Source organism: Ixodes scapularis, unplaced genomic scaffold (assembly GCF_016920785.2).
Source record: "Ixodes scapularis isolate PalLabHiFi unplaced genomic scaffold, ASM1692078v2 PGA_scaffold0__279_contigs__length_252992795, whole genome shotgun sequence".
Lineage (NCBI taxonomy): Eukaryota > Metazoa > Arthropoda > Arachnida > Ixodida > Ixodidae > Ixodes > Ixodes scapularis.
The window spans coordinates 109,487,248-109,509,341 of NW_024609835.1; the positions used below are offsets into that span (position 1 = coordinate 109,487,248).

At 47.1% G+C, this 22,094-nt stretch overlaps 2 protein-coding genes across 3 annotated transcripts in view; one reads left to right on the forward strand and one right to left on the reverse strand.

Annotated features, from left to right (window-relative positions):
* LOC8033653 (tubulin beta chain) overlaps positions 1 to 9,917 on the reverse strand; it is a 30,009-nt gene extending 20,092 nt beyond the window's left edge. The window contains exon 1 of the mRNA XM_029990667.3: positions 9,660 to 9,917. Within this exon, the coding sequence (XP_029846527.1) occupies positions 9,660 to 9,716 (57 nt within the window). The 5' untranslated portion in view covers positions 9,717 to 9,917. The remainder of the gene's footprint in view (positions 1 to 9,659) is intronic.
* Positions 9,918 to 10,234: 317 nt separating this feature from the next.
* Positions 10,235 to 22,094, forward strand: part of LOC8027272 (AP-3 complex subunit sigma-2) — a 33,962-nt gene continuing 22,102 nt past the window's right edge. The window contains exons 1-3 of one of the 2 annotated variants that reach the window (XM_029990669.4): positions 10,235 to 10,310; positions 10,370 to 10,439; positions 10,572 to 10,663. In XM_029990669.4, coding sequence (XP_029846529.1) covers positions 10,371 to 10,439; positions 10,572 to 10,663 — 161 coding nt within the window. In that variant the 5' untranslated portion in view covers positions 10,235 to 10,310; position 10,370. Of the gene's footprint in view, positions 10,440 to 10,571; positions 10,664 to 22,094 lie in introns of both variants that reach the window. The other variant, XM_029990668.3, reaches the window with a different exon arrangement.

The following is a 22,094-nucleotide window of genomic DNA, read 5'->3' on the forward strand; positions in this document are numbered from 1 at the left end:
CCCACAATGGGCACAAAGTGCAACTTCTTCGTCACAGAGGAGGTACATATGTGTCCGACGTGAATGGCCGATTCTCAAGCGACAAAGCATAACCTTGAGACGACGGTTTCTGTGAAATGAACTTTCCCAGATGTCTATCATTGGTTTAATCACGTGGAGTGTTGTTGGTTTCAGTGTCCCATTTTAGCTGCCAAGTCTTGAAAAGAGATTTCTTTAAGAGTGGTTTAAAATCCTGATAGGGCAGGCCAAAAGATGCTATTGAATCTGTGGCAGATGCAGCCAAGCGATCCGTACTCTCATTCTCTGCAATTCCCACGTGACTTGGTACCCAGCAAAATTTGATATTACTTCCAAAGTGCAGAGCTCTGTTTACTTTAAAACGAAAATGTTGTGTAAGTACATTCTTTGTGGAAACTCTGGAAGAGATAGCAGCTAAGACGCATCGTGAATTGACAAAAATGACTGCACAACCAACGGAACATAAAGATTTCGACCCGTCGGTATAGTATTCGGCGCAACCACTAGATATTCTTTCTTGCAAAGATAGAAACTCTTCCTGAAGAAACTGTGGAGCCACGGTCTTCTTACTGTATTTGGTGAAAGACCAGTCACAACATGTGGGTAGCTCGTTCCAAGGGGCAAGTCTCTCCATAGATTTTAGCAAGTTAACACCACTTGTGGAAGGGACAGGGAGGTTGAGAGAGCTACAAATACTTTGAACTCGAAAACCTAGGGGGCGCACAATTGTTGGCTTGTTTTCAAATAAATTACAGAACTGAGGAATCTAAAATACTATAAGCAGGATTTTTTGGATCCAAAAGCACTTTGTAATAATAACAGAGGCTCAAGTACTGTCGGCGTTTTTCCAGAGACATTTGATTAGTATCCACATACAAGCTTAATACGGGTGACATGCGAAACGCCCCAGTGGCAAGCCAAAGTCCGAGGTGATAAACCGGATCCAACATCTTTAGAGTGGAAGGTCGTGCCGAACCATAAACAATAGCTCCATAATCCAGACGTGACCGAACTAAAGCATTGTACAGACGTAGGAGGCATCGTCTGTCAGACCCCCAAGATATATGTGACAGCACCTTAAAGGGGTCATGAAACGCTTTTCAACCTTTTTCCTGTTTAGCTTTCCTCCTCAACTCATAAATCGCGCATTCCACCAAACAGTTCAAGAAGACGAAAAGAGGGGAGGCCCCTCTTGCTCGGAATCTGGTTTATGTACCCGGACAGAGCCATTGTCCCCCTAGAAGATTAGCCCGTCGCTCAGAATTCAGACAAAAGTTGCTTTCCCCAGCCCGTTCACCCCGGAGCTGACAGTGCTGTGGAAGCTACGTGCTCGTTGGGACAGCCACACTTGCCACATGATCACGCTCCTCCGCGCATACCCACGCGCAGAGATTGAGGTCAGGGGATAAAGGGAGGCGGCTGGTTGGTTCGGCAAGCGCGTAGCTTCCACCACAATGTCAGCTTAGGGGTGAAGGGACTAAGTGAGGTCCGGTTTTGTGTGACGTCAGTTTGGACCCGACGACGCGCTTTTGGGACCGCGGATGTATCACAGTGAAAAGGCAGAGAGCTTACGAAGGGGAGGAGGTACGAAATAGTCCGCTGTGTTTTCAAATTTTCGCACTGAAAGTCAGGCTTTTGTCTTTCTACCTTTTTTCTTTTGGCCCACTGAACGATGTGCTATTAGTAAAATCCCAATCGAAAATGATTTATCCCAACACAAAATTCGTTTCATGGGCCCTTTAAGGATGTTAGAGGATCGCAAGCACTTTTGCTTTACTTCCTTTAAATGAAGCTTGAATGTAAGCTTTTTATCGAAGAACATGCCTAAAAATTTATGTTCCTGCTTCACCGCTATTTTTATGTTATTCAATTGAAAGATTGGGTTCAGAGTCAAACCTCGTCGCAGGGAAAACGGCACACACAGTTTTCTCTGGGGAAAACTTAAAACCATTTTCATTTGCCCACTTGGTCATCCTGTTTATTGTGGGCTGCAGTTGCCGTTCACAACTGGAGAGGTTGCAGGACGAAAAGGATATTTGCACATCACCCACGTAAAGCGAGTATGAAACAGATGACGGAATAACTTGAGCCAGACTGTTTATCTTAACTGCAAATAAGGTGGCACTTAAGACTCCGCCTTGGGGGACACCATTTTCTTGTAAGAAGACATTGGATAAAGTCGAGCCTAATCGAACTTGAAATGTACGCTCACTTAAAAAATTCTGCAAGCAATGAAGCATGCGGTCACGCACTCCACAGTTGTATAGATCTCGAAGGATATTATACCTCCACGTAGTGTCATATGCCTTCTCTAGGTAAAAAAACACCGACACGCAATGCTGCCGGTGTACAAAGGCCTCACGTATGACGGTCTGAAGTCGGACCAGATGGTCCATGGTCGACCGTCCAGCACGAAAGCCACACTGCTTAGTGTCAAAAAAGTTTCTCTTCCAAAAGGAACATAAGGCGGCGATTTATAAGCCTTTCATAAGTTTTCTTCAAGCAGCTTGTAAGTGCTATGGGGCAGTAGCTGGTAGCCAGAGAGGGATCTTTTCCAGGTTTCAGCAAAGGTGTAACATGGGCACTTCTCCAAGAATGGGAGAAAGCAGCAGCTTTCCATAGGTAATTGAAAAAAGACAACAAGTGGGACAAAGATTCACGAGACAGGTGCTTAAGCATCTCGTAGTGAATTCTGTCTGGCCCAGGTGCAGATTGCATTTTTAGGCTGAGAGCAACTTTCAGTTCACACTGTGAACGGTCTATTGTATGCAACAGAGTTGAAGCCTGATATAGTGATTTTCTGCTTTTCAGCGGTAGACTGGTACTTAAAAAACTCCGTACTGTAATTGGAAGAGCTGCAGACGCGGTGAAAATGTTCTGCTAGGAAGTCTGCTTGTCCTGTTAGAGATGCTGAGATTGAAGGAAAAGTGAAATCTTGAAAGCATGGTACTGCCCGCGAACTTTTTTGAGACGATCCCATACTTCTTTAGCAGTAACAAAACTATTTAAAGATGAAACATACTTTGTCCATGAAGTCCACTTGGCCCGTCTTCGCGTCCACCCGAGCTTGTGCTCTTTTTTCCCTAAACTATCAAATTACGGAAAGTTGGATAGCGACGAAAAGTTCCCCACGCCTTATTCTGGCTTTTCCGAGTGGAAGTACATTCCTCATTCCACCAGGGCTTGCACCTCCGGGGAAGATTTTCTGAGGTCTGTGGAATTGAAGCGGAAGCAGCATTTATAATGCATTCTGTAACGTAAAGTGTTGCATCCTCAGGAGTCATATGAAGAAACAAGGAGGGAGATCGAGTGTAGCTTCTAGACCAAAAATAGACCAGTCGGCCTTTTCCAACTTCCATCGCGGTAGTCGAGTTGGTATCGATGAAACTGGTAAAACACAAAATTATGGGTAGATGGTCGCTTCCAAAAGGATTGTCTAAAACATTCCATGAAAAGCATGAAAGTAGAGATGGTGATGATAGTGATAGGTCGATTACTGTAAAAGTGTTGTGGGCAGCACTAAAAAATGTTGGTTCTTATTGAGCAGGCAGATTCCAGTTGATAATAAAAGCCTTTCAATAACTCCACGTCGAGAGTCTTGACGAGAGCTTCCCCACAAAGAATGGTGGGCACTAAAATCACAAATTAAAAAAGGTTTGGGAAGTTGTTTGATTAGTGCTTGAAGTTCATGGAGATGCAGCGGAACATTAGGTGGTAAGTAGAGTGATACTAGAGTGATGAGGCGGTCAAGAAGGATGCGAACTGCAACTGCCTCGAGTGAGGTTTGCAAAGGAACTTCAGCACATGCCACTCCACTTTGAACCACCACTGCTACACCACCCGAAGGGTTTGAAGAATGGCGGTCCTTCCTAAAAACTTGGTGATGACTCAAAACCTGCGTGTGCGAATCAGTCCGATACGTCTCCTTAGGCAAATAGCAACAGGACGGAGCTCATCAAAAAATGAATTGATGTCATCATGCTACGAAGGCCACGACAGTTCCACTGCATAATGCCTATATGCTTAGCCAGTGCAAAAGTGAATATAAAAACTGGTAAAAAGTAAAATGAGGTGATCATGGCTTAAAATCTATTTTTTTGCGTGAGGCGTTTTTCTTCTTTACAGCCTCTTTCTGCTGGCCAGTAGAGTCACTGGTGGCAGAAAAAGAGGAGTCAGATCCAGAGAGGAAACTTTCCTCGTTGGACTTGGGTCCACCCTCGTCTATAGGCTCCTCAGGGGGAGCCGGAGGGAGACCCGGTGGGGTTGGCAGCCTTAACGGCTCACTATGTTTCTGCTGGGTGACCTGGGGAGTCACGTCACGTCACGTGACACCCCGAGGTCACGTGACCTGGGGAGTCGCGTGACCTCGGGGTGTCACGTAACCAAAATTTTTCCGCTAGATTTAGCGGGGAAAGTTTTCTGCTAGATTTAGCGGGGAAACTTTTTCCGCTAGATTTAGCGGGGAAATATTTTCCGCAAGATTTAGCGGGGAAATTTTTTCCGCTTTTTTTCCGCCAGATTTAGCGGGGAAATTTTTTCCGCTAGATTTAGCGGGGAAATTTTTTCCGCCAGATTTAGCGGGGAAATTTTTTCCGCTAGATTTAGCGGGGAAATTTTCCCGCTAGATTTAGCGGGGAAATTTTTCCGCTAGATTTAGCGGGGAAATTTTCCGCTAGATTTAGCGGGGAAATTTACCCATAATGCACCGCGCGGTTACGCCGACGGCGACGCCGCTCAAGCCGGAAACGGGAGCCTAAGAGCTGCGCTCTAAAAGCACGGGGCCAAATCTGGAGAATACGGTGGATTGGGCAGCAGTTCGTAGCCCACTCCACCAATTTGGCCGTGGCGAGAGCGGAGGTGTGAGCCGGTGCGTTGTCATGGTGGAAGAGCACTTTCTTCTTCGCCAAATGGGGCCGTTTGTTCTGCAATTCGGTGTCGAATCGGCCCAATAATTCGGCATAGTACAGCCCTGTGACCGTTTTGCCCTTCTACAGGTAGTCGATGTAGATCACACCTGTGAATCCCAGAAAACGGAGGCCATCAACTTTCCGGCCGATAGGACAGTCTTCGCCTTTTTCGGAGCACGTTCGCCGGGTGAAGTCCACCGTTTCAACTGTTCTTTGGTCTCTGGTGTGTACCAGTGAATCCATGTTTCATCGACGGTCATGAAACGACACAGAAACTCCTACAGATTGCGCTTAAACAGCGTCAACCACTGCTCTGAAGTGGTCTCACGGTTGCGCTTGTTGTCCGGAGTGAGCAAATGTGGCACCCATCGCGCCGAAAGCTTTCTCATGCCCAAAATTTCATGCAGGATATGACCCCCGCGGTGTTTTGAGATGCCTACTGCCTCAGCTATCTCGCGCACCTTCAATCGGCGGTCTGCCAATACGAGATCACGGATTTTTGTCACATTATCCTCCGTGGTAGCCGTTTTCGGGGCACCTGGGCGTGGTTCATCAAAAACCGACGTGCGACCACATTGAAACTCGTTAAACCAATTCTTGACAGTCGCCATCGAAGGAGAAGAGTCATTATACACAGCATCCAAGCGCTCTTTGATTTCACTGCGCGATTTCCCTTCCAAAAACAAGAATCGAATCACTGACCGATATTGCTCTTTTTCCATTTTTCTAAAATTTGCAGAAACTGCCGCTTCCACATGCGGCCAAAGCAAAACTACGAGTCCGATTCGGTTGAAATTTCGATAGTAGCCGTCTACGAGAATGTACTACATGATAGTAAATTTCCCTTGAATAGTGGCGCCATCGGGCGGTGAGGCTAAGTACTTATCGGACCGACCCCGCACGTTACTCGTTGCTTGCAAATAAAAGCAATGCATTGCTGACCTGTTACCTCAAAATAAAAGGAATGCATTACCGATACCGATAAAAAGCAATGCCAGATACTTTTTAGTTACTTTTTAAATTATGAATTAACATGTTTTCCTCTTGACGATACAGGTAAGCATAAGTGCCATATTTCAGGAAACACTATGTTCATGCAGAAACTGAACATGATTATCTTTATGGTTTCACCCTCCCCCCCCCCCCCCCTCGCTGGCCTCCCTCCTTCCCGAAAAGAGCTTTGTTGGCTTCATCGTTAGGGCACAGTAAGGTGAATTCCCCCTGCCGCAGTCGTGCCCATGGTCAAATAACTTATGAGAATCTGCCAGATTTAGCAAAGTTTCCTATTTTGTGATTGGCCATCCCTCGATGGGGCGGGGCGCCGGCGGTCCAGGTCTCCCGCCGGTGACGGGGACGTTGGACATCCTCGTTTGGCTTATTTCAGCTCCAGCGGCCCGATTTCGATCGAAAACCGGTCCCAACCCCCCCCCCCCCCCCCCCCTCCCCCACCCCTTGAAAGGACGGTTAGGCCTCATTCACACAGCCAGTGCCTCTCCCATCCTGGCACCGTCACGGGAGCACGCCGGGGCGGGGACGTGACAGCAGGGTGTCCGAACAGGCCACGCAAGCAAAGCGACAGAGGTCGCGACGGCAGGATTGGATTGCTTATTTATTCAACTTAAATTACAAAATAAAGAGATAATTGTGCCTCGTTGTGCACATTTCTTTGTTTTTTTTTGTAAATTAAGGACTTGTGTCTGCTATTAGCAATTCCTGCCAAAAAGGAACAAGAAAAACAGAACAAGTGTTGGCTCACTGTTGGCAACCGAATGATGAAAAATCTTCCAAACTTGGCAAAACTTTTCTATTTTGTGATTGGTCGGTTTTCGATGGGGCGGGACTCCGTCATCTGCCAGGGCACCGGTACCGTAGAGCAGTTCCCTACGTCGCCCGGCACGGCACAACTTTCCATCGAAAACCGGGCCGAAAATCCTCTCCCTTGACAAGAACGCCCCTCGCAACGGTGACGGGATAGGAGAAACGCCGGCTGTGTGAACGAGGCCTAAAGCCCGAACCACATAGGGCGTATTTTCGACATATATACAAGCTTTTTGGCGGGCGCAATCCCGACGTACAGCGGGTGTCGGGACAAGCGCTTCCTCGGTCGGCATAAATACGCGCATATTCCGCGATCGGACCGAGACAGACCTTGGCGCTTCAGCATATTTCGGCGTGGCCTATCCGGAAGCGTACGGCGCGGTGCGGGCCAATCAGCTCCCAAGTTGAGAGCCGGAAGTTGCTCGAGAATCTGCTTGCCTAGCTATGCGGCCGGGTGGCTGGCTTAACTCTGCCGCCGAAATGGGAGCTTACTTGTCGCGTTCGCCGGTTTATCGGCTAACTGTATGAAATCGCTATGTCTCTTTAGAACGAGCGATGAACGACTGAGACAGAAGAAAATGCCATATATGTTGCGGGCGATGAGAAAAAATTACAAAAGGAAGGGTTTTCAGCGGAGATCGCGGCCGTCCTCCTGCCGGGACCTTTTGACAACTTGACATTCGCAGCGAGCATTTATGCCGTTACTAAACCACTCGGTTGGGAAACTGCCAAAAAGGCTGCTCAGAAAAAGTGGCCCCGCTCTGTTTTCGAGAACCGAGCTAATGGCGAACACAACGCCGCCATTTCTCCCACAGCGGCCACTCGAGGAACTGCACGTTACTTCTATTTCAACGTTAATCGGCCATTCTGGCGCCGACACAGATACAGTGGAAGAGGTTACAGAGGTGCGACCCTCGTCTCCCCAGCAGATGCGCCGCGGCTTACTACTGAAGTTAAAATGCACCTAGGTCGGGATGCGCTACTTGAAAGCACCGCTGAGGCATGGTTTTATAAAAACAATATTAATTGTGCCACAAAACCTTGCAAACTAAAGATTTTAAAAACATAACACACCCATCATTTCATACTAAACTCCAATAAATTTCATACAAAAAGTCTTTTCCGTCTGTTTTTACGCAAAAACATGCTTTCTAAAAGCTCTAGGTGACCACAGCACAGACGAATGATAAAGAGTGGTGCTGTTGTATTTAGCTCGGTCTCGGTGGACGCCAGCGGCACAAGTTTCGACGGCGAGTTTCCCAACGGAGTGTTTTAGTAACGTTGATTTATGCGTTAGCAAATTAGGCTTGGGTTGCTGATTAAAGCTGTTATTTCTTTCCCATTACGGAACGTAATAATATAGCAGCCGATTTACATTTTGCTGTCTTTCATGAATGGCGCGAGTCGGGCCACACTGCACCAAACGCCGAGGAGACGTCGACGAAAGGCGTCGTGTGTGGTTTGGCGACCTTCCCCTCTTCCCTCTTGTGAAAAAAGCGACCGCCAAATCCCGTGATTACGCCCGCTGAAACGCGCGTGTAAATTCGTCGAGAATACGCCCTATGTGGGTCGGCCTTAAGTGGTCTATACGGGTTAACATTTTCGTAAGAGTAAAGCTATACGCACTCCGGAGTGCGCTTCGGACGGAAATGGCTATACGCACTCCGCTTTTCTCGTATAAAGAGAGTGGACACAACGAGTTTTCTAAGCGGTGCCATGGCGTAGGGGTTAGGGTGTCCGCTTCACACGCAAGTGGACGCGGGTTCGATCCGCGGTAGGCCTACTTTTTTTTTTTTTTTTTTTTTTTTCTCAAACATTTTGTTTTGTCGATGCATTTGGCGATATTTACGACATTTCCTTTTTTTGCGATGAACAGTAAAAAAAGAAAAAATCGAATGTTGTCGAGAAACTTTGCAGAACTAAATGGTATGGACTCCCTTTCCGGAGGTGCGATCGGGGACAGCGGGGCTTGGATTGCCGGCTGGACGCCGCGAAGCGGCGTGTACTGGTTACGCTTTGTAATTAGCAGCCGATACTGTCGCCGCGAAGCGGCGTGAACGCAGGCGGGGGGCTGTGTTAACGAGCGCCCCAGTGATTCACGCGCCGTTCGAATTGGTGGCCCGAGCGGCATGATCTCTCGGAGGAGTGCGTATAGCCATTTCCGCGCGAAGCGCACTCCGGAGTGCGTATAGCTTTACTCTTTTCGTAATAAGCCGCCGCAGACTGTCGCCGCGAAGCGCCGTGAACAAAGGGGAAGATTGGGTTAACATGACCCAGAGATTCACACGAAAATGACACCGCAAGATTTTGCCGGCAGTGTAGTCACGCGGTTACAGCCAGCCAATGGAGGAAACTGCCGGCATTTTTCCGCCCGAAGTACTGTGCCGGTTGCCGGCGAGATAGGCTCGCCCAAATTTTATCCGAACCGGGTACCAGAGTTACGCCACTCCCTAAAATAAACGAACATTTACAATTTATTGATTTTTGTAGAGTAGTCATTATAATAGTAATTACTGACCACATCTGGGCTACACAAAGGTAATTCAGATACATTTCAGAAGAAAATTACCAGACTATGCACGCTTCCACTACCGCAACGGTTTCTTTGAAGTGACAAGCGAGCCAGAACGTGCTCATTCCATAAAGCCTTTTGTGTGTTCAGTCTTGCTTTGTGCGAAAACTATGTGCACTTGTGGGCTTATATGCAGACAAATTCACCTGCTTTGTATGCTGAAGAGTCAATGAGGTGCTTTCAAACTTTTCGTCGTAACGAATCTCGAGATGTTCACAAAGACGTGGCAACTGTAGCAAAGAAAAACTCTCTAAGCCTAAGGCGTGGCGACCGGCAAAAGTGAGTAAGGCGAATCATAGGAAAGTCTTCCAAACCCAGTTCATGTGACCTCGAACAACGCTTACCTTAGCACCTATTTGGTTGCCGCACTGCCCGGCCTGGATGTGAACAATTTCTCGCATCTTGGAACTTTTGACGGCTGAAACAGCTCAAGCGGTGGAATCAATTCAAGTGACCGACTTCACCCCGTCTCCGTTGACAGGAAAACAAAAAACGACGTACACAATGAGTTGGTGCGGAAAACCAGACACTTTTCAATAAAGGGCATCATGGCTCTAGAGTCGGCCGCATGCAGCTTCCCACTAACAAAATGCTAGCGCCACCTATTACAGCGCCGCAGCGCAGCTCGCCGTTAAACGTTTTTAAACCGCGCAGCGAGAGCGCTGCTAGCCGCAGCGTGGTTATGGTGTCGCAGGCAGATTCTGTTTTGGGATCCTTTCATGCTTTCTTTACTCTCCCCAAACTTGACACTATTACTGATGACGTCATACATTGGCGGCATTTAGTTTTAGGTCTTTAAATAGTTTCGTATTATTAAATATAAAAGCATAGGACATTCACTTCCTAGAGAAGCCTGTAAATATTTATTATTATTTATAATAATCAGCATCTACCTAATCAATATTCGTTGTTATATACGAACATTTCCATCAAGAACGAAAGTAGCAGACAGCCGGTCCACAGTGGTAATGGCTGAAGTTGGAGTCTTGCTGGCAGTATGTTAAACGTTTCGCAGTAAACAGTGAAAACCGACTTGACCACTAACGCATTTCAGGATGATCAAAGCCATTTTAGTATTCAACAATCACGGGAAACCGAGATTGTCCAAGTTTTACCAGTTTTACGTGAGTATTCGCAGTTGAAACACGGCGGAGAGGGAGTGTCGTTGACCCCCCTTATAGGCTTAAAAGTTTTGTATCGGATGCCAGCTGGCGTACGAGACATCCTCTGTAACGACTGATTCATTTCAATTTCAGCCCGAAGAGTCTCAACAGCAGATCATACGGGAAACGTTCCAGCTTGTTTCCAAAAGGGACGACAATGTTTGTAATTTCCTGGAGGGAGGAACGTAAGTTCGACCATCTTGCTTTGTGACGTTGCGATCGCAAGTTAGCGGGCCGATCTTGGTGGCCAGTGCCGAGGTCTGTCATATTAGTGTTTTAGTTTTACATATTTCCAGAGCCTGCATTTAACTTAAGTTAAAGTAGAAGACGTAGACGAAACATCTACGTCTTTAACTGCAGCATCAACCCCTCACCCTTGTTCACAAGCTCTATTTGAACCACCATCACGTGCAACTGTACAATACCATCTCATCATCGTTGGATGCGGCGCCACGGGCTTCATCGTTCACGGTGGCAGGCTGTACTCCGTTCACCCTTAAAGGGATACTTCAACGAAATTTGAAATATAGACCCGTAGCTCTCAAGTTTTGAGCAGCACTCCAGGCGAGCAAAATCGAATATTTGGCTCGGGTTTCGAACACGCGTCAATACGCTTCCCTCACTAGAGTTTTTTTCTACTCCGTTCCATTCTAAGTTCCAGCGTAGCAGAGGCTACAAGAGCAAGCTGCGAACATTTCAGCGTCCCTGTCAAGCACAAGCGCTCGTGCAGTGCGAGCATCTTTCAGGAGGACATACTTTTGCGAGTAGCTTCGGCTTCGCTATCACGTAAAGTGAAACTTACGTGCTTGCGGAAGCTATGAAAGAAGGCAATGATGAAAGGAATGTTTAAAATTTAAAAAAGATTTATGGAGCTCGTGGCCGCAGTGTCCCGCGGCCACGAGCTCCATAAATCTTTTTTAAATTTTTATTTCTTTAGAGGTTTTGTTATCGCGCACCTTTAGATGCTTGCATTCGAACGTGGCACCTGCAAAATCAAACATTACAGAGCCACCTGGATGGTTCAGCCATCATAACATGGTCGCGTCTTGCGGATGCGCTCGCGCCCCCTGCCCCAGAGCAGCGGGTCTATACCCGTCATGTTCAAAAATGAGTAAAGCTATTGGGGAGGAGGAGCGACCGTGACGCCCCAACCGGTTAACTTTAGAACTACATGGATGGGGACAACAAATACAGTGACTCAGCGCTCGGCCAACATAACCGAACGCAGCATCAGCGTTCGGCTGGAGTTTGTGTTCTCCGGTGAGGGGGAGGAGGGGCTCTTTTCTTTCCACTCGGGCCTGGATGAACAATGCAGCATGCACGGTCCCAGCTCAGCACAAAAGCCGAAGTGGGTCAAGCTCGCATTCTCTAAGGATAGATCAGGCACTTAACGTCGCTTCGTTGATTGTTAGTATTTTTTACAATAAACTGTGCCCCGCGCTCTATTGTAGAAGATGACATGGACATGCCCATATGGCCTGTGAGCATTTGCACAGGCCTTGTGTTGAGTAAACACCGAGGTGTGGGGAAACAAACGGGTCAGAGCACCCCCTATAGTTCGGTCTCCTGCCCAATACGCACCCCGTAGTGCGGCTCAACCGGAAATGGCTATACGCACTTCACACCATATAGATGGATGGATGAATACGTCTTAAGCCTGAACCGGGCGGCGGCTTGCACTACCCAGCAGTTGCGCCAACTGGTTGCGCCAACTGAATGGACCAATTTTTATGGGCTTGCGCCATCTAGCGGTGGATTCTAAAACCGATGTTTAGTCGCACGACACGACACACACTTTGCTGCCAACTTTGTCATGTACTTCTACTCGATCGCCAACGGACGCCAAACTATACTCGACGTAAACTCTTTTGCGCTACGCTGGTAATGCTTACAGGGCCGAGTGGTGCGTGGCTATACTCCGTTTCACTTTAACTGTGAGCACCGCAGAAGTTGCAAGAGCGAGCTCCGTGATTTCAACAAGCGCGCTCGTGCAGTGCACGCGTCGTTCAGGGCAGCGGGCTCGCGCTTGTAGGTACGGTTGCGCTCGGACATATGCCCGCATATTACAACCGATTTTGGAGGAAGGGGAATGGGAGTCATCTGAGTACGAAAATGTTGACGCTGAGTATAAATTAAGCAACTCCAACGAACGGCAGCATTTAGAGGGCAGGCACGATCGCCCTCAAGTTTGAAACGTGCATGCTTCTTCTAGCGCGCCCGTTTGGATCTTTTCGTGTCATGTCTTTCTTTCCTTTTCTTAACAAGTATGTCAACATGCTCGTCTAAATTTCCATACAGACTCTGTGACTCTGAGCCAAGTCATTCCATCGGAGTTGCTATTCAGGCTAAGGACGGCCATGCCAAACTAAACAAGTCTTCTAAAATAGCAGCTAAGTCACAGGCGTGAGAGCATAACTGTACTATTGTAAAATTTCCGGGCCCCAGAGCACCGAAAGAGGGGGGGGGGGGGGGGGGGGGTTATGAGTTTGATCTGATAACGCCGGTTTGGTGTTCGTTTCGAGTGAAGAGCACCGGAAGTGTGCAGGGCCCGTTTCCTATGATATATTTTTGCATAATTAGTTTACGTATTTTGTACTTTAATCACACTAAAAAAAAAGATGCTAAAAATTTATATCCTTGGTGAATCCAAAACCAGTATAGTATGGCCTTTTAAAACATGAGGCGATGCAGGGACACATTACAACATTTATAGGGTTTATTAATTAAAGTTGGCTACTGCCAACAAGCCCGCAGGCTGCATTACGGACTGCCTTTACAGCCCTTCTTTGCACCGCAGACAGCACCTCTGCTTTTTGATATCTTGCCAGGTTACTGCAGTGCAAGACCTGCAATATAGGAGACTGAGTGCCCAGCGCAGTTTAATAAAATTGCAAATCAAGCAAAAAGGGGAACTAATTGTATTGCCTACAATAGCCTGGTGCATATATTTTTCCTCTCATGCTCATGCGACGGTGAGAAAGGTACTCCATAGTTGCTGTTTTAAAGGGTGTTTGAAACAGGCCAGCCTAAATAACCTTGTTGCAACTATATTTTATATCTCAACCCTTTCTGTAGTCAGTGACAGGTTAAGAAGCGAGGGCGACGGGAGAAAGGACGAGCACTAGGAGGGCTGAAGAGGAAAGGGGAAACCTCCTCTTCAGCCTTTCTACTACTTGTCCTCTCTCCCTTCGCTCTCTGTTCTTAACTTATGAGCAATTATAATGTAATAAAATAATTTGAAAGGAACATGTTCATCCTTGCTAAAAGAAAACTGCATAATTAAGGGGGTACACCTTTCCTAGGATCCAGAGGGATATGGTTAGGACAGCATGAAATACAGACTGCACACTAAAGAACCGTACCAGGTAAAGTGGAAAGTTAATAAAGATGCCCTCACCGGTGAAACCACTCTAAACATTGCTTACAGCAGACCATCTTCAGCTCTCCATCATCTTTTTCCTTGCAAAGACTACAAATCCACAGTTCATTGCTCTTTGCAGCAACTGTGAGAAAAGCAATTGCTGTTCAAAGCTCAAGCAGAACACAAAAGTGTTATACCATGGAAGAAATTATGACAATGCATACCTGAAGAAGTCTAGAGGGATTATGCATCTGGGGTAAAGTATTTCTTGAGCCTTGGTAGGGAAACCCTGCAGTCTAGCAGAGCACTGGGCAGGGTTTCCAGACGAACTTCCACATCAGTCTCCTCCAGGAGGTATTATGATCCATCCAGCACACATTTGAGAGAGGTGCTTGTCAATTAAGCCAGCCAAGAGCACTGGAAAGATAAAATGCAAAACAGAGTTCAGAAAAGATTATTACCACAATGTGGTTTTTTCTCTTACATTTCGCTTTTGCCTTTTCAGACAGATGCTTGAATGGCACAGGCCCGTCCTCATCCAGTTCCTTTGCTCGCTTCAGTCTGTTCTGTAGCACTCTCTTTGACGGACGTCCTCGGCTGTTCACCTCGGGGAGTTTGAACTGATAAGTGGCAGTGCACCCTTGGCTAGCACTGCTTGGTGTGTCACTATCTGAAACAGTTACATTGCCTCTGCTGCTAGCACATCCAGTGGCCACGTTGACTTGTTCCTGTTCGGTTTCCTCCTGTTGATTGATTTTAGACACGATGGCTGGACGGACATCTTGTGTGGTGACATTTTCCACTACTTCAACATCTTCATACTCTTCATGGGAAACTCTTGGTGTTACATCCTCTCTCCTCAACCAAGAGGCATTCAGAGACTCGAGGAACGCTAGGCGTGTTACAAAGACGTCTGGGTGGCAGTCAGCCAAGTTGTCTGCGACAGCTCTAAGTGTTCACATTCTATAGTTTAATCTCTGGTTCCGGTTCATCTTCTCAAGGGAGGACCCTGGCATAGAATGTATTCTTGGTTCTTTGGAACTGCCAGCTTCAGGGTTGCTTTTTGCAGAATTGCTGAGGAACTGCAGTTGGCACGACTTAAACCAGCACTTGTGAACTGCCTTTTCAAGGGGTGGTTTTAGATCGAACTTCACACAGACGGCGAGGAAATGTTGACAAAGTAGTCCCATTTGGCGTATGTGGTACAGCTGCACGACTGATCCTGAAACGAAACCTTATGGCTGACGTCGGAGCAACTGGATGAAGCTGCGTAGGTTTCCGGAGAGAGGATTTTAATCTGTAAAGAATCGTCTCGTCTCTTGGCCAGCTCGTCGCTTACCAACTTGCAGGCGTACGGTGTAAGTACTTTTGAGCACTGCTTTTGTACATCTTTGGATGCTTCGTAAGAATAAAACTCTGAAGTCTTTAAGAGCATGATCTTGTGACGAACCTCGTGAAGCATGCTACTTGACAACTTCCTTAGTCCACGCAGCGCTTCATGGAGTTTTGATGATGAGAACAGGACATGTTTTATCCGGGCGTTATGCGATTCAACGCGGTTTGTAGTGTTGTTGCCGCCCGTGAATTTTCAGTCGCAGAGGTGCCTAACGGACATTTTTGGGAATGCTGCCCCAGTTTTTAGCGAAATAGCTGGAAACATCTGCACTTGCAAACCTCTCAAACTCGGCCTTCGCTTCCTTGAACTTGTCTGAAGTAGGAGCGTGCAACATCTCACCAAAGCAGCTCAACAGACGTTCCCGCTCATCTGATGACTTGGCAAGTTGTCCAACTACAGCCCTGAACGCTTTGAACACATGACATTGACATAGCTGAATTGCTGGTGCACTCAGGAATGTCGTTCTGACGGCAGTGATTTCAGTGAAATCCTTGTCCACGACCACCACTGTTGTGTTTGCTGTTGCTTTGTTTCCTTGAACAAATAGCTCCAAAAGGCGCGTAACAACATGCTGCTGTTCAGACGAGACAAAAGCATATGCCACAACGTGGCTAAAGCCCGCACCATCTTGAACCATCAATACGAAGAGGGGCATTCGGAGTTTAACCATGTTGAATTGACCTGAGACTGGGGTAGAGAAGAAACATCAAAACGTAGAAGGGACAGAAAATAGACAGGACGACATCTCAAACTCAGCTAACTCATTTATTTAGTCCACCTCCTTTGTTACGTTTGTTAAGCTGATTGGCCTATAGGATGTAACCGAACGCAATTTGACAATATCTTCGGTCTTGGGTATTAACGCGGTGTGAGACCTCACAAAGGTAGTCTTTTTCCTTCATAGGCCTCGTTAAAGACATTGTGTAGCACTGGCGCAACTTTATCTCTAAAGGTCTTGTAGAAAGCTGCACTAGTTCCATCGAGTCCAGGTGTTTTTCCAGGGCTTAGTTCGTCTACCGCTTTCACTATTTCTGTCACGGTGATCGGCATCTCAAGAGATTCCTTAGTTTCCTCATTTAGCTTCAGCAAAAGCACTAAGAACTCCTCCATAAATTATGTCACTTTCACTGGGCTGTGCGCAAACAATTTTGAATAATACTCAAAAAACGCTTGTTCAATATCTGTTGGGTCCTTCATAATCTTTCTATCCTTTTCGATTTTGCTGATTGTGTTCTTTTGTGCATAACGTTTTTTTCATGCCCAACGTCTTTTTTGTTGGAAATTTCCCTACAGCAAACTTTTCTGCTCGTGCTCTGATAAGGGCTCCGTGATAACGCTCTTGATCAAGAACTTCCATTTTTTCCTTCAATTCACATATATCGTTTTTGAATTCACCCGGTGACTTACTTTCTTCTCTGATGAGCGTTTGAAAGTTTCTACGCATGATCGCCTCCTCGCGTCTTTGAAGTGCCTTTACAGCACAGACTTTTTCTATGGCTATCATTTGAAACTCTTGTTTAAAACCCTCCCATTCAGCTGCATAGTTGCTTGAAACTTCTTCTAACTTGTTTAAGAGGCCTCATACCAATTTTGTAAACCCTTCGTCGTCTAAGAGTCGACAGTTCAACTTTCATAGTTCCCAGGAAAACATTGGTTGCCTATGCATGCTTCCCAAAACAAAAGAAACTATGCAGTGGTCACTGAACGATACCGGAATTACTTGATATTCATTGCAAACTGGCACTTGTTCTAATGATATGTAAACTCTGTCTAACCGAGTGTGGCTGATTGCTTGGAAATGAGTGTACTGAACGGTTCCCACGTGACCGATCCATTCCGTCACGTCATAAAGACCTGCCTCGCTGACTATGTCGTTCAATACCAACGTGCCAGCATCTCTGTACGGGGTCACTCCGGTCTTATCTTTTGTTGAACAGACACAATTGAAATCTCCTAGCAAAATAACATTACGTTCGCACATACAGTAACCATGGACAAATTCACAGAAGATTTTGCGGTCCACTGCAGAATTCGACGCATACAGACAAATAACACGCCAGTGGGTCGAATAGTATGTGAAATCACAAATTGCAAGCTTACCCGTTAGACATGTGACAACATACCCTACAGTTATACCGATCAAATCTTTTAAGAACAAACAGCAACCTTTGGAAGTTCCTACTGCATGACTTACACAAACGTTGCACCGCAATGTAAAGGGTCGTAACATGCTCTCAGTGCGCTCGTCGCTCTCCATCTTTGTCTCTTGTATTGCAACTATGTCTAGCTCTTGGTCAATAAACAGGCGATTCAGCTGATACTGCTTACGCCTGTCACTTAGACCTCGAACATTCAACGTGCCTACACGCAGTGGCTTTTCAAGGACTGGTGTGGTCATTTGCGTGTACGCACAAAGAGCATATCATGCCTCAATGACAAACTGTTACTGGGGCGGCGGGCTGCCTTGAGACAAGGACGATGACTGCCTTGGAGACCCCCCCCCGACTTTTTTTGTTCTTGACATCATCCCCCTCTTGTTCCGAGCGCTGCTGAGGCTGCTCACCTGGTTCAGTAACAGCCACAGCTGCCCCTTCGGGTTTTCGCTTAATCATCGCCGGGTTGAAATCTATGTCGTTGCCATGTTTCTCATCCTCGGAGGTTTTAGTTGTATCGGATCCAGGCACAGTTCTGTCTTCGCTACTTTGCGTTGTCGAAGAAATCTCCTCAGCCTCCGACTTTCCTTGCCACTCTTCATCCTTGGTATTCGGTGCCTCAGTAGGTGTTAAAAATAGCGCAAAAGAGACGGGACAAAAAGACGAAGAAGCACACAGGACAAACGTTTGTCCTGTGTGCTTCTTCGTCTTTTTGTCCCGTCTCTTTTGCGCTATTTTTAATATGAATGTCCACTACCAACTTGCCCAGCAGACCAAGCTTTTACAATACTCAGTAGGTGCTTGAGTGTTGCTACCATGTGCACCTTCACTGTTTGCACCCCCGCCATGCTTGCAGCTTCCTCGGCCTCGACATCGTTCATCAGCTCCTCGTTGACGCCGCCATCATCGTTTTGCACTGCCGCAGCCTGGGCGTACGTGCGGGTGCAGTCCATGCTTTCGTGCCCGAAACCACGACACTCGGAGCACCAAGGCGCCCTACACTCGCGACGTATGTGCCCAATGCGTCGGCAACGTAGGCAAACAGGCGCACGCCCGGGAACCACTACCGGTACCGTGCTCCCGTAGAATCGGAGCTGGTGCGGCAGGCTCTCCAGTGTCAGGTCCTAGCGGAGAGTTAGGACGACTGACAGCTTTGTGGACTCGACGCCCACGAGTTCGTCCACCTTCCACATCTCACGGACGAGGCTCTTTACCTCGCCGTACGGTTCGAAGGTGCGGCGGACAGTGTCGACGGGCACGTCAAAGGTCACCCAATGCAGTTTCACCCTGACCTCTCTCCGGTATGGGTCAATCGCTAGGCAGCGACGCCCCTTCACCTGGATTTCACCGGCTTGCAGCAGCTTCTCCTTGGCCTGAGGTGTTTTCAACTTGAGGTGCCACACGTGACCCATCTGATGGGCTCTGAGACCCACCAACTCCGACAATACTCGAGCCTGTTGTAACGGTCGTACGAAATCTTTGGCCCGGTATAGGCGTCCGCCGGTGTCGTAGTGCAACACCACGCTGTTCTTCACCATTTTTCCTGTTGGCAAATGTGGCAGGATGGTCCAGTATTCTTCAGTCATAGTTCCCTTAGTACCGGCCGAAGCCTCAACAGTTCCCCGGCCTGTGGCCAGTGAGTTTTCCTTGGAGAACATTCGTTTTATACTATTCGTAACCATTCGTTTTATACTAGTTTCACATAGTGTGTATAATCATTTCCAGCCGAAGTGCACTACAAAGTGTGTATAGCTTTACTCTACCTGTAAATGACAATCGGACGTTTGTATTTTGAGCCTGGTGGCTGTATTTTTCATTATAAACAGCCCGCTCTGGCAAGCGCTCGGAGAACAGCCAGCGGAGAGCACGTGACATCCAATGCAATCGTGATGTAGTTCGTCTCGGGACAAGCAAAGCTACGGCGAGGCTGACGTCGAGAGGATGGCCTAGTCGTTCCAGCCACCGAAACCGGCTGCTTTTGTACGAATTTTGAGTGACGGGTTAATCTTTTATAATCCTGTGGAGGGACGATAGCGACTTCTGAGACACACAAAAGGGATTCTCGGGAAGAGGGGAGTGCCTCCCTCCGCTAATCTCTCGTGGTGGCCAGAGGCAAGACAGTTACCCTCACTACCTGTCAAGGTTTCTGACGGGCATTACAAACAAGGCATTAGCGACATCCACAAGGTGCGCTTTGCTAATTGTTTAATTCATTTTAAAATTCATTTTCGTGACTTTTTTAACAAGACATTGGTGTGTTTGATGTGATACTGCTCCTTTGAACACATATAGACCAAAAAATGATCGCCGAAATTTTGTTGTAGTATCCCTTTAAGCTGGGACTAGAGGCTCCACCTTCAGCTCGAGGTTTCTGCCCTTGCTAACACAAGTATTAGCGTGCAGGCACGTGCAACCAAAGCACTGCAGAAACCAGCGAGCTCGCACTGAAAGCGGAGCTTATAGTCTCAGCTTAAAGAGGGACCTGCAAAAATATTTTTCCACCTGGCAGAAATTCCTCCTCTCCCTCTCTTTTGCCCTTTCCCTCTTGTCCTCCCCATGCAGCACCAGAGAGCGTAGCGAAGGTGGAAAAACAGTCTACGAAGACTCCCATTAAAACCCTCATTGGGGAGTTTAGCATGTTGTGTTTTCTTTCAACCTTGCTTGTTTCGGTACAATTGGCGGCGAGATGTCTTGTTAGCGCCCCCCTATAGTTACCTCTTGTGACGTCATTACCATGCGAACATGTTTGATGGTGTCTGTAATTAGCATGGTGGAAGCTTGAAATCACTGCACTGTCAAAGCAGCACTGCCAACACCATCAAAATTGAAGTTCTTAGATTCCTCTTATTTCCGTCGATGAGAAATTTTTTGCTGATGTCATTGTCAGCATTCGGCCAATCGTGGCAGGCCTACCACAGCGACGCTTTCGATCGCACTTGTCGCCAATAGTGTAGAACATAGAACATAGTTTTATTTGAAAAAAATACATTTTTGAAAGTACAATAGCGAGCCGGTGAAAGCCTCAAGGGCTTGTGGACCTGGCTCGGCAGGTGGCGATACAAAAGAAAGACACATTGTAGTAAGGTACGTTCTAAAAAAAAGTTGAAAAAGTTTTCTGACTTTCAAAATTTACACGTTCTCGGAATCACAAGGTACACTTGTAGGGCTAGAAAACAAAAAAAAAAAAACTTTGATAACCATAAAAAAACAAAAAACAACAACAACAACAAAGCTTAACCTCACAGCTCTAAATTCCGTAACGCCTTCCTGAGCTTTTGCCTCGAAGTTATGGATAGAAAGGATTCCGGTAGGCTGTTAAATATTTGCGAAACGTAGTACACTCTCGTGCGCTCACCATACTTCGTTCTGATGCGCGGCATTTGGAAGCGGAGCGATGGCCTCATAGGTCGCTGCGCAATGTAGGCTGTAATAAAACTAGAATTCCAGAAATGACGGAGCACAACAGTTTCCCTAAAAAGACCCTCGAAGGATGGCAAACAGAGCTCTTGAAATATAAACGCGCTTGAGACATCTGGCCTGTCAAACGAAACACTTTTCAAAATACCTCTTAGCAAGGAGTCGATTCTGCCCTTCAAAGTATTCTTGCGAACCTTCAAGAAACTAAAGCAAAACAGCCCTTTTTTAACATGTCACGGGGCTGTAGTTTGACATTGTTAAAGCGTTATAGGTATACTCTGCCACGCACCTAGCACGAACAAACTATACTTCGTTTCAGCTTCCGTCCGAGCGCAGCCAAAGCTACGTGTGGCCGGAGCCAATCAGACGCCGGCAATAGGCCACGCGATCTCGCCTGCACCTTTGTATCACTCCGCTGCGCCGCTGGTCGTCCGCGCCGCCCGCGCTTGCCGAGTGTTTCGTCTGCTACGGGTGTATCAACGGTATCGTCTGCTACAGGTTTAAAAAATGCCCTTTCGCGTTCTGAAATTTAGTCACGGGGGATTTCAGTAAGTAGGCTGGCCGCTGCCATTTGCGCCCGAGCTTTCCACCTGTTCGGCATAGTTTCGTTATGTAAGTACACGTTGCAAGGTGCCCGATGACCCGGCCGTTGGTGTTTCCTTGTGTTGACTAAATATACCAGGGCTCGAGGCGCAGTCCTTTTCACCAGCTTCTCGGCGTTCAATGTGATCGGCAGGTAAAGGGGTGCCCTGAGTTCACCGCGTATCAGTGAATTGGAGTGGCCCGGACGCTTTTCTTGTTTACAACGCATTCGCGGTACGACGCGGCCGGAGTCTCCTGCCGAATTTCAAAGCAGACATTCATCACGACCTCTCGTGCCTGACGCCTTTCGTAAAGGCAAACGTGCCTTTACGAAAGGACGTTTTGAACCGATTCGAAGAGGAAAGCAGCAAGCACATGATTCAATCATTACGGGAACGGAATCACACAGAAAAACTGAGCGCTACAGCCGTGTTGCCAGCGGATGTACGTGTTTTCACCAAACCACATGCATTCACATATATTAATAAAACCATAAACTTCATATATTTAATTCCTTTAGTTGTAAATCTTTCTCAGCAGTACATATCTATAATATTGTGCAATGTTTACGCACAAAACAGTTATTTAAAATAAAAATACTTTTGCGGACTACTTTGTGGTGCGTAGGACTGCCCTTCTCGAAGTTGCGAGCCGTCCCTCAGCCTTTGGCTGCGCTCGGACGGAAGCTGAAACGAAGTATAGCACCG